The sequence below is a fragment of the Amblyomma americanum genome, chromosome 7 (genome assembly GCF_052857255.1).
Source record: "Amblyomma americanum isolate KBUSLIRL-KWMA chromosome 7, ASM5285725v1, whole genome shotgun sequence".
Lineage (NCBI taxonomy): Eukaryota > Metazoa > Arthropoda > Arachnida > Ixodida > Ixodidae > Amblyomma > Amblyomma americanum.
Window position 1 is genome coordinate 4,007,246 of NC_135503.1, and position 12,603 is coordinate 4,019,848.

Below are 12,603 nucleotides of genomic sequence, written 5' to 3' on the forward strand. Positions count from 1 at the left end.
AAAACGAAGAAAACGCTGTTTGAATTGACGCAGCCTCAGCAGGGCAAAAGTGGAAGTGTTATTGGAGCGCTGCCAAGCGAATCGTGAACGGCCGTGAAAGCGCCTCGCGGACGCGCGCCGTCAACGGCGCATCGCCAGTGCCGTCGCTGGCTCCGCTCCCGTGCAAAAACGAAGAAAACGCAGTTCGAGTCGACGCTGCAGTTGACGCAGCCTCTGCAGGACGAAGGTCAAAGTGTGGTTGGCGCGTTGCCAACCGCGTCGTGAACAACCGCGAAGTGCGTCGTGGACCCGCGCCGTGGACGACGGCACACCTCTAGTACCGTCGCCGGCTCTGCTCAAGGGCAAAAACGATGTGCAGCTCGAGTTACGCCAGCCGCGTATGCATCGATGCTGGAATTATGACCGATAGCAATGTGGTGGAAACTAGTGGCCGTGAACGAGTGATACTTCGTTTTGAATTGACGCTAGCGACAACGCGAAAGACGAGCATTTCGTCGCGTCTGTTTCTGAGGCCCCACCAAGAGGCAAAAGTTACCTGTTGGCATCATTATGATGGCAAAAAGGTGGCAGAGAGATGAAATGCATCCTGACTATGCCCCTGGTGCATTCCTCTGAGTTTGAAGTTGTTCCTGTGGCATAAAGATGGTCGGAAACGTTTTTTGTCGTTTTCTCAAAACACCAATTTTGACACATTTGCAATAGTGCAGGGATGATATCTCTGGTTCTGGGTGGGCTAGCTTCATAATTCCTTTTTTGTTGGAAAGATGAACTCACGGAGAGTGAAATAAGACTAAATCAAGACCAGTTGCCAATCAGCATAATTTTAAAACAATACATTTCGTCTGAGCCGCCATATTGAATTTTCCCTGGTAAAGTTTAATGTGCTGTAACTTCTGCTCAAGTAGGCCTCAAACATTCATATTACCTTATTTCACACAATGGACATTCTAGAGCATGCCTGTATGCTAAACTTCACTGTAGCCTTTACTGTTACATAATTAAATTACCTGCAAGTTTCAAACAAGGATTACATAATATTTTGAGAACAACTTGTTTCACAGAAAAACGAAAAGCATATTTAAAATCAGCATATTGAAATACATAAACGTGGTAAGTTTCATGAATATCTATCAGGAAATAAGAAAAATAGTTCTAAGAGGGGTGTCCCCCCTTAACCCTGTCCTTTGCCAGCTGCATCCACCCTTTGCCTGCAAACTTCTTAATCTCATCCACCCACCTAACCTTCCACCGCCCCCTGCTACACTTGCCTTCTCTTGGAATCCACTCCGTTACCATTAAGGACCAGCGGTTATCTTGCCTTTGCATTACATGCCCTGCCCAAGCCCATTTCTTCCTAGGATGTCATTGACCAGCGTTTGTTCCCTCACCCACTCTGCCTGCTTATGGTCTCTTAACGTTACGCCTATCATTTTTCTTTCCATGGCTCACTGCCATTCATGATCTGAGAGAACTTGCCATATGCGCTCCACCTCATTCTTATCCTTCTAGTTACTTCCCTCTCACAATCTGGATCAGCTGTCACTACCTGCCCTAAGCACACGTATTGCTTTACCCATTCCAGCACCTCGTTGCCAACTGTGAACTGCTGTTCGTTTGCTAGACTGTTGAACATTACTTTTGTTTTCGGCATGTTAATTTTCAGACCCACCGTACTGCTCTGTCTGTCTAACTCATTAATCATGATTTGCAGTTCATCTCCTGAGTGACTCAGCAAGGCAATGTCATCAGCGAATCGCAGAATATTTAAGTATTCTCCATTAACTCTTATCCCCAACTGTTCCCATTTCAGGCCTCGGATTACCTCCTGCAAACAGGCGGTGAAAAGCATTGGCGAGATCATGTCTTCTTGCCTGACGCCCTTCCTTATTGGAATTTTATTGCTGCCTTTATGGAGGACTATGGTAGCTGTGCAGAAGCTATATATATCTTCCAGTATTTTGACATAAGGCTCTTCTACACCCTGATTATGAATGCCTGTATGACTGCTGAGGTTCCCACTGAGTCGAATGCTTTCTCGTAATCAATGAAGGCTATATATAGAGGTTGGTTATATTCTGTGCATTTCTCTATCACCTGGTTGATAAAGTGAATATGATCTATTGTGGAATATCCTTTACGAAAGCCTGCCTGATCATTTGTTTCATTAAAGTCTAAGGTTGCCCTGACTCTATTAGCTATTACCTTAGTAAATACCTTGTAGGCAACGGACAGTAAGCTGATCGGTCTGCAATTTTTCAAGTCCTTGGCATCTCCTTTCTTATGAATTAAGATTATATTTGCGTTCTTCCAAGTTTCTGGTACGGTTGAGGTCATAAGGCATTGCGTATACAGGGTGGCTAGTTTTTTATAGCAGAATCTCCCCTCCGTCTTTCAACAGATCTGCTGTTATCTGATCCTCACCAGCTGCTTTTCCCCTTTGCATTGCTCCTAAGGCTTTCTTTATTTCCTCTTTCGTTACTGGCGGGATGACACATTGCTGTGCGCTACTGTCTATATCATTAACATTCTGATTACATTGGCTACTGTATAGACTTGTGTAAAACTCTTCGGCTACTTTAACTACCTTATCTATATTGCTAATGAGATTGCCCTCCATGTCTCTTAACGCATACATCTGGTTTTTACCATGCCTAGTTTCCTCTTCTCCGCTTTTAGGCTACATCCGTTCTTTAGAGCATGCTCAATTCTCTTCATCATCATCAGCCTTACTACACCCACTGCAGGGCAAAGGCCTCTCCCATGTCTCTCCAATTAACCCTATCCTTTGCCAGCTGCATCCACCCTTTGCCTGCAAACTTCTTAATCTCATCCACCCACCTAACCTTCTGCCGCCCCCTGCTACGCTTACTTTCTCTTGGAATCCATTCCGTTACCCTTAAGGACCAGCGGCTATCTTGCCTTCGCGTTACATGCCCTGCCCAAGCCCATTTCTTTCTCTTGATTTCGACTAGGATGTCATTAACCCGTGTTTGTTCCCTCACCCACTCTGCCCCCTTCCGATCTCTTAACGTTACACCTATCATTTTTCTTTCCATGGCTCGCTGTGTTGTCCGTAACTTAAGCTGAACTCTTTTCGTTAGCCTCCACGTTTCTGCCCCGTAGGTGAGTACCGGTAAGATTATGCTGTTGTACACTTTCCTCTTGAGGGAAATTGGTAAACTGCCACTCATGATCTGCGAGAATTTGCCATATGCGCTCCACCCCATTCTTATCCTTCTAGTTATCTCCCTCTCATGATACAGATCAGCTGTCCCTACCTGCCCTAAGTAGACGTATTCCGTCACAATTTCTAGGCTCTCGCTGCCAATTGTGAACTGTTGTTCCCTTGCTAGGCTGTTGAACATTACCTTGGTTTTCTGCATGTTAATTTTTAGACCCATCGATCTGCTCTGCCTGTCTAACTCAGAGATCATGAATTTCCAGTTCAACTCCTGAATGACTCAGCAAGGCAATGTCATCAGCAAATCGCAGATTATTTAGGTATTCTCCATTTATTCTTATTCCCAACTGTTCCCAATTCAGGCCTCGAAATGCCTCCTGTAAACACGCGGTGAACAGCATTGGCGAAATTGTGTCTCCTTGCCTGACGCCCCTCCTTATTGGAATTTTATTGCTGACTTTATGGAGGACTATAGTAGCTGTGCAGTTGCTATATATATCTTCCAGTATTTTGACATAAGGCTCTTCTACCCCCTGATTACGCAATGCCTGTATCACTGCTGAGGTTTCCACTGAGTCAAATGCTTTCTCATAATCAATGAAAGCTATATATAGAGGTTGGTTATATTCTGCGCATTTCTCTATCACCTGGTTGATAGTGTGAATATGATCTATTGTGGAATATCCTTTACGAAAGCCTGCCTGATCATTTGGTTGATTAAAGTCTAACGTTGCCCGGACTCTATTAACGATTACCTTAGTAAATACTTTGTAAGCAACGGATAGTAAGCACATCGGCCTGTAATTTTTTAAGTCCTTGGTGTCTCCCTTTTTATGAATTAAGATAATGTTTGCATTCTTCCAAGCTTCTGATACAGTCGAGGTCATAAGGCGTTGCGTATACAGGGTGGCTAGTTTTGCTAGCAAGATGTCCCCTCCATCCTTCAACAGATCTGCTGTTACCTGATCCTCCCCAGCTGCTTTTCCCCTTTTCATTGCTTCTAAGGCTTTCTTTACTTCATCTTTCGTTACTGGCGGGATGACGCATTGCTGTGCACTGTTGTCTTTCTCATTAACGCTCTGATTACATTGGCTACTGTACAGGTCTGTGTAGAACTCTTCGGCTACGTTAACTATCTTATCCATATTGCTAATGACATTGCCCTGCTTGCCTCTTAATGCATACGTCTGGTTTTTACCTATGCCTAGTTTCCTCTTCACTGTTTTTAGGCTGCCTCCGTTCTTTATAGCATGCTCGATTCTCTCCATATTAAACTTCCTTATGTCGGCTACCTTGCGCTTATTTATTAACTTTGATAGCTCCGTTAGTTCTATTCTATCGGTAGGGTTAGATGCCCTCATGTTTTGGCGCTTCTTAATCAGATCTTTCGTCACCTGAGATAGCTTCCCGGTATCCTTTCGAACTGTCCTACCGCCTACTTCTACAGCGCACTCCGTAATTATTGATGTCAGATTATCGTGCATTGAATGAACATCAAGATCATCTTCCTCAGTTAAAGCCGAATATCTGTTTTGCAGCGCTATCCTAAACTCCTGTGCTTTCCCTCTTACGGCTAACTCGTTAATGGTCTTCTTCTTCACTAGCTTCTTCCGTTCCCTCTTCAAGTCTAAGCTAAGTCTAGACCATACCATTCTTTGGTCGCTGCAACGCACCTTTCCGAGGACGGCCACATCCTGAATGATGCCAGGTTTAGCGCATAGTATGAAGTCGATTTCATTTTTAATCTCACCATTGGGGCTCTTCCAGGTCCACTTCCTGTTCTCTCGTTTGCGGAAGAAGGTATTCGTGATCCGTAAATTATTTCTATCCGCGAATTCGACTAATAACTCTCCCCTGCTATTTCTAGAGCCTATCCCATAGTCACCTACAGCGTGGTCGTCAGCCTGCTTCTTGCCCACCTTCGCATTGAAGTCGCCCATCAGTACAGTGTACTGCGATTTTCCTTTATTCATTGCTGATTCTACGTCCTCATAGAAACTTTCAACGGTCTGGTCATCATGGCTGGATGTGGGTGCGTAGGCCTGGACCACTTTCAGCTTGTACCTCCTATTCAGCCTAATTACTATAGCTGCTACCCTCTCGTTAATACTGTAGAGCTCCTCTACGTTGCCAGCTATATCCTTATTAATGAGGAATCCCACACCTAGTTCTCGCCTATCCTCTAACCCGCGATAGCACAGTATGTGTCCGTCCTTTAGTACTGTATGCGCCTCACCTGTCCTCCTAACTTCGCTAAGCCCTATCACATCCCATTTAATTCCCGCTAGTTCCTCAAACAGCACTGCTAGGCTAGCCTCACTAGCTAAAGTTCTAGCGTTAAACGTTGCCAGGTTCAGATTCCAATGGCGGCCTGTCGGGAGCCAGAGATTCTTAGCACCCTCCGCTGCGTCACAGGTCTGACCGCCGCTGTGGTCAGTTGCTCCGCAGCCGCTGGGGGCTGAGGGACGAGGGTTATTTGGTTTGATCATAGAAGGTTGTGGCCAAGTACTACACCAGGGTGGCCAAATCCTGCTCTAGTGAGAGAGTGCGTTGTCGGTTCTGGTCACCGAGATCAGGTCGCACTCCAGGCCTGGTTATGCAATTCCATCGACACACGGATTTTTTTTTTTAAACCCGGTGGAGAATTGCGCGGCACCAGGATTTGAACCCCGGTCCTCTTGCACGCAAGGCGGATGTTCTACCTCTACGCCATCGCTGCATCAATTCTCTTCATACGAAACTCCTTATGTTGGCTACCCCCCCCCCCCCCCTTATTTAAAACTTCGATAGCTCTGCCATTTCTATTCTGTTGGTAGGGTTAGATGCCCTCATGCTTTGGCATTTCTTAATGAGATCTTTCGTCACCTGAGATAGCTTGCCGGTATCCTGTTGAACCGTCCTACCATATTTGTACCATCGATATTCCACTGTAGTGATTAACCACATCCAAGAAACTGTCGTTCGTGCTGTAAATGTCTTGGAAGCCCACTGCTCCATGCTGAACATTCACTTCATGGTTGCTAGCTCAGCACTGTCAGTCTGTGGTCTTTATTTGCCCCATATTTCAATGCCAGTTTCCATTCCAAGAAAATTAGTGCTGCAGCACAAGTGCCATTAATGGGTTTAATGATATGTACTGATGCCGAGATGCCTGCACTGTTTTCATTCATTGTACTACTACAATGTGCTGCCCCCATTGTTTTACAGCACAAGCGGCGCCATCTATTGCATGCAGTGAACAGATCACCTTCGCTTGACACATAATGAAGCATGACAAGTGCACTGCTATCATCCACTTGCTTTTGCATTTCACGGAGCATCATGACACCCCAAAGGCAATGCTTCGCGGCACTTGCAACCAATGGGGCCACCCACATTTTCAGACAAGGCAGCAACCTGCATGTTCATGGTGTTCTGGTTCTGCTTAAGGTCTGCACAAAATGTACAACACACATATTATTGCAGCCAAATTTCATTTCAAAGGCAATGTGACTATTGATAAGCAATGCTGGCATCAAACGGGGCATGGCAGGAATGTGAACAGCATATTTCTGCTCAGCTTGAAAGAGTGATGAAAATAAGACACAAAAATGGGAAAGTTCAAATTATATGCACACACACACACGCCACTTACTTGCAGGCCTTCTTGAATTCGGCCAGCTGTTCCTTCTGGCTCTGCTGCTGCATCTCCAGCTCTTTCTTGAGCTCGGCAAGCTGCTCCTGGGCATCCTTGACCTGCTTGGCTGCCTCGGCTTCGGATGCTTTTTCCTTCCGTCTGACAAAGGCAAACAGCAGATGAAATTGCTAAAAATTTGAGAGCTCTGTTAGCAATGAAGAATTAAACTCAAGTACAGTCGCATGATGGAAGCACCTGTGCAATTTTCAATACGACAAACACTTAAACCTCACTAAAAACTTGATCTAGACACTGTGAATGTCCGAATAATGAAGACAGACTTCATGTCATCATGCATTAATTTGATCAGGAACCAGAGTGTCATTTTAGAAGAGGTTTTGGAGCGGAATAAAAAAAAATCTCGAGGCAGATATTTGCACTAAACATTGCAAGACTTTCATGCAGAACAAAGGAGAGGTTTTTGGTTAACTACAGCAAATGAATGAACATTAACCTGTAGCATTTTAGCACGCAAACAGAATACACCTTTTGTGTGGCCAACCTGCACATGCACAAACTCTTAACGGTGTCATTCCCTACCATAGCAAACGCACAGAAAACAATGAAACTGACACTGCTGTTTCCAAGCAACTGCATGCACTTAACTGGGACCACCATGTGAATGGCGATGAGTTGTTGCAACAGGATAAGCATGTGCATTCGTCACTCAGTGAGGCACGGTGAGCAACAGGGTAGCAGACAACACAAAAGGAAGACCACAAGCTGATTTCTTCATCGCACTATAACGACACAACACTTCACCAGCCACACCACCGAATATTGATCACAGTCTTCACTCGGCTTCGCATAAGGTCACATTAATGTGGCCACTTCCGACTTCCGTAGATGCTCCGGTGCCAATTTTAATATGCGCTGGTCTTAAGACTGTGCCAATGATAGTTACAGCACATCTGTAACATAGTGCATACTGGAAGCCACAAGCTTGCTCTTTGCTTGACACAGAACACGAGATACGCTCTGTTCAAGTTACATAATGTTTTGACTTTTGCAGTAAACCATATTTACGCATTAATGCAGTGTAATAACACTATGACAAGCACTGATGAGTGCGATCACACTCGTGGAAAATGTTCAATATAGATAGACCATGCAGTTGCTGCGTAGGAACGGCTCTTCTCACTGTATTTGCATCCTTCGATACAACTACAAGTTAATTTTAAATTATGTTAGTCAAAAATATATTTGACAAGCACCTGCAGCAGTTAAAATGGCCTTCTTTGCTTGACATCAACAAGTGCTCAAACGATTTACTTAGTGAAAGTGCAGCCGCAGAAAGGAAACTCAATGATGGCAGTAGCAGCAAGTGCACTCGATGGTCGCCAAGATAACAATGGTAGCATTTAAAGATCATGAGGAGCTTTCCAGATGGCATTCCTTCATCACGAGAACAGCATCAAACATCGTAGAGGCAGCTGCATGTGATAGTGATCCTCCAAGAATGAAGTGGTCACATTAGCAAGCAAATGAACGACCACTTGCTTTATGTTTCAACAAATGACAAGGAAGCATGCATTTTCAAAATTGAACACAGCAAAACTAGTGCCAATACCAAGCTAAAGATGTGCAAGAAACCAACTCAAAAGTGCCGCAATTTGCAACACAAACGTTAATGTGACAAAATTGATGATGGCCTAGCTCTATTAGGCCAGGATATACGTAGCGTAAGCGCGGTGACATCTGGTTCAGAAGAGTTGATGTATGAAAGGCGCGCATTCAATACATGCGCCTTTATTCACGGCTAAACCTTGAGCCACCGTGGCGGAGTGGTAGCGTCTCCACCTCAAACGTTAAAGGCCCTGGTTCGATTCCCAGCCTCGACTCAGGGTTTTTTTTTATTCAGTGAGTGTGTGGGGGGTTGACCACGTGGTTGGCCACGGTCGGTCACGTGGTGCGGAGCAGCTGCCGATGGCGCGGCTGGTCACGTGGTTCGTCATGCGGTTGGTCACGTGACCGTCAAGTAGTGCGGTTTTCTGAGAATGCACAGACCGGCGAGGCGCGCACGGTGGTGGCGGCTCCAGCGCGCCACTGCTCCTCACGCACTGCTCCTAGCGCATGCGCAGCACGGCTCTCCAGGAGCCACGTGAAACTGCTCAACCTTAGCCAGTGTAGCTTACGCTACAAAGAAATGTCAGGTGATATCTGCAAGACAGTGTGATGCTTAACATTAAATGCTGACATTGTGCAAAAACACTGCAGGCTTTCTCCTGTGCTGGCTGATAGGTACCGCATACATATTGTGAAGTATAAGTCAACTCCAAATATCAGTCGACACCTCAACCCCTTGGCAGATGCAGCCAGTCAAAAAAGAAGAATGTATGCCTGTACTGTGCTCTTTGATATGATTCTTCGCAATCCCATCCTCGCTCACCTTCCCTTAATCACCTCTCTGCACAGTCGCAAGCTTTGCCTTCAATATTTCGGCAGTGTACTTTCCACAGGGTGGCATCACGCCAGGCACGCAGCTCAAAGCAACACATGTCCAAGGACAGAATCACAAGGCTAGCCACAGACTGACACAGATGGGGGTTAGAGTCATAAAAAAGTGCAGCTTCCATGCCTTCCACACTCACACGGCCCGGCTGCCTAGCCTGGCAAGAAGAAACCAAACTGCCAACAACCCTATAGTTTCAAATTCTGGCACAATGCATGCTCTCGAGGTTACTGCAAGTAACTGGAAACAATCTCGCATTACCTACCGCTCATCCAGGAATGAGGTCACCAGTGCGAGCGAGCCGGGTAAGTGCCGCATGGTTCGAATTTTCATTAATGGATGCTATTTGTGTGCAAATTGATTTTAGCATTTGAGTTGTCGTCACACCAAATCTCACCATAGCCTGGTGCAATGAAATTCGCAGATTGGTTCAGAGAGGTCACATGACTTTGTTACTGTATCACAACCAGCCTTCGTGGGCCCCCGATTGGTCGAGAGATTGGTGACAAATGATATATTTGACGCCTCTGAAGCATTGAAATGGTGATTTTGGAGCAAAATGCAGAAGAACATTGTGCCCGTTGCTTCCCACAACTGTGTCCCCGATGGCCACCATTTTGGTCTTGTTCAAAATTTGGCACTCTTCTCTATGTCCTGGTATTACTCACTATAGTGAAATCCTCTTGGAACGTACACAATTTGAGTTTTTTTAGGCCTCTACAATAACCTCCGAATGGCTGGCACATGCACTTTAAATGCACTTTTATCAACTTCATGTTTTTGCCAACATCACCAGCCTAGTGGAAATATCCATTATGTTTTTATGGCACAGTTTCAATTTTATACCACTGAATTCAGAAAGAACTAGGCTATGAAGCTATGCTGTTTTGTCATGGCTGAGTCGAAATATTAAATTTCGTGTGCAACGATGTCACCAATTATATTTCACAATTCTGGTGCTTGGACGTAACAAACATTTTTATATGATGATGTACCTCAAAAACAATATATATAGCATAATAGCTCCATAAGGCAAGTCTTTGGATGCAGCCCCATTCAAATCAGGACCAAAAATTATTAAGGAAAAGTTTCTTAATGACTGGTAAGAAATTACCTAATTAGGCTTCAGTCATTTTCCCAGAATATGAGAACTAGCTGAGCTATGCTGACACAAATTTTATTTCTGAAAACAGGAGGGAGAAATACATATACATTCATTACGACATCCATTATAAAAATTTTCATTTTTAAACCAGCACCTCCCCTTAATGATTGGTCGAGGGGTCACATGACCTCGTGATGTCACCACAACCTGCCCACCAGGTTGCAAGCAGGCTAGTTTCTAGACAGCAACCTAGACAAAGAATCGAAACCAAAAATCCGAAAAAAAAAGTAAAACCTCGTTAAACCGTAGTTTGCCACAGCCCGGAAAAGAACAGTCCACGTCACCCTTGTGTAGAGCGCTCGAGCAGTGCGTACCTGGTAACAAAAACAAATTAAAGAGCAGTCCCCGATTTCTGGGCAAAGTGGACAGGTCTACTTTGTTTGCGGGTATATCTGGCACTACTTCGGCGCAAGTGTTGCCTCTGGGACCTAGCGGCTGCGACAAGATCTGGATTGGTTTGCACGGAAGTGCACCGCCCGAGCGCTCTACACAAGGTCGCGCAGGCTGTACATGCTAAATGGTAGTAAGGCTTAACCGAAATGGCATAAGATCACCCACTAATAGTATTTCCTCGTATAACTTGCGCACTTCTTTTCTTTAATTTAAGGCTTCAAAAACGTGGCAGCAAATTTCGCAAGCACATCCTAAAAAAAACTGTACAAAGGTCATAACGTGCAATATGTAATGTATATAAAGTAGACTCCAAATATAAGTCGACGCAATACCCCGCACCTCCTGCACCGCCCTATGTTATAGCACCCCACAGAATGACGTGACAGTGTGTGCGCAGCTTAAAGCACTAAATGTGAAATGATACAGTCGCAATGCTGGCAGTCAGAGGCAAATGGAGATAAAAGGCAATAAAAAAACGCCCTCCTGTGCAGCCCAGCTGACTGGAGGCAAACTGAACAGCAAATGATACAGCATTTTTCTGATCGCGGCACATGCCAGAGAATACCTCTGCAACTGTTAGTCCGATAAAGCGACCGCAAGCACGAGCAAGCTGGGTAAATGACGCGCAATTCGTTTTCTTTACTAGAAGCAGGCATCGACACGAGGCACATACCACCCATGGCTTGAGAGAGAAACTACATTGGAGCCCGCATGTAGGCAGGCGCCGCGTGCATGACGACCCAATTTCAAATGATCATTTTTGTAAAAAAGATCTGACTTATACGTCACAGCCCTTTGTACTACATGCCATAAACCCAGATTCCATCAAATCAACATGCTAATTTTTCGGGGAGAAGGCCCACCTGTAACATATGGTATGGGCCTGCCAAGAAAACCAAGCCACTGACATTGTAATTCAGCCAACAAAGGAGGAGTGGGAGCAGCACTGTCTAGCTCTGACTAAGGACGTCAGAGTCAGCTTATCACTTGAGCAAGGGCAGCAGCTTACAGCAATGAAGTCCCACACTAAGGACACCATCCTCCTCTTCCCCACCCTCTACCTAAACTACAATAAATATTTTCATCATCACAGCCGGCAACACGTAGTATACAGTCATGACTCCTTAATGCGGTTCCTGAATAATAGTGCCCATAAAGTCTTCCGTAATAATGAATCATAAAAAAAAGGCTATTATTACGGACTGTTTCTATGCATAGTGGCGGACAGTAAAGTGGGAATCGGGCAAGCTTTAAAACTCCATGTGCGCATTATTCGGGTCCTGATTGTATATAAAATTACGCAATGCATGTTTTGAAGAAAAAAAGCTTCACTACACCAGCTTTTAGAGCAGCAGGGCAAGGGTCGCAAGTATGACATTGAATGTAGATGGAGGTCAAACAAGGAAATGACTAGAGGTCAAACAAGCCCGCCTTGCATATCTCAGTGGACACCCGCCCGAATGGCATCTGGCATCTGGTGGGACACCCGAATCGCCCCTAAGGGAAGGAAAAGTTGGTTTTAAGGAAAGGAAATTAGGCCTGTCTCACATATCTGGGTGAACACCAGAACCACAAAAGGAAGTTGGTTTTAACTAGGGGTGTGCGAATATTGAAATTTTCAAATACGAATCAATCGAATACGAATACGAAGATAAAATGGCTTTGAATATCCAATCGAATATCGAGTACCTGGTCAGCAAAAAAAAATAAATTAAGGAAAGATAAACACGCAAACA

At 44.9% G+C, this 12,603-nt stretch overlaps 1 protein-coding gene across 3 annotated transcripts in view; it reads right to left on the minus strand.

Moving 5' to 3' along the window:
- glu (structural maintenance of chromosomes 4-like protein gluon) overlaps positions 1-12,603 on the minus strand; it is a 112,393-nt gene that overhangs the window by 80,983 nt on the left and 18,807 nt on the right. For all 3 annotated transcript variants that reach the window (XM_077630813.1, XM_077630811.1, XM_077630812.1), the window contains exon 8: positions 6,816-6,956. In XM_077630813.1, the coding sequence (XP_077486939.1) occupies positions 6,816-6,956 (141 nt within the window). The remainder of the gene's footprint in view (positions 1-6,815; positions 6,957-12,603) is intronic.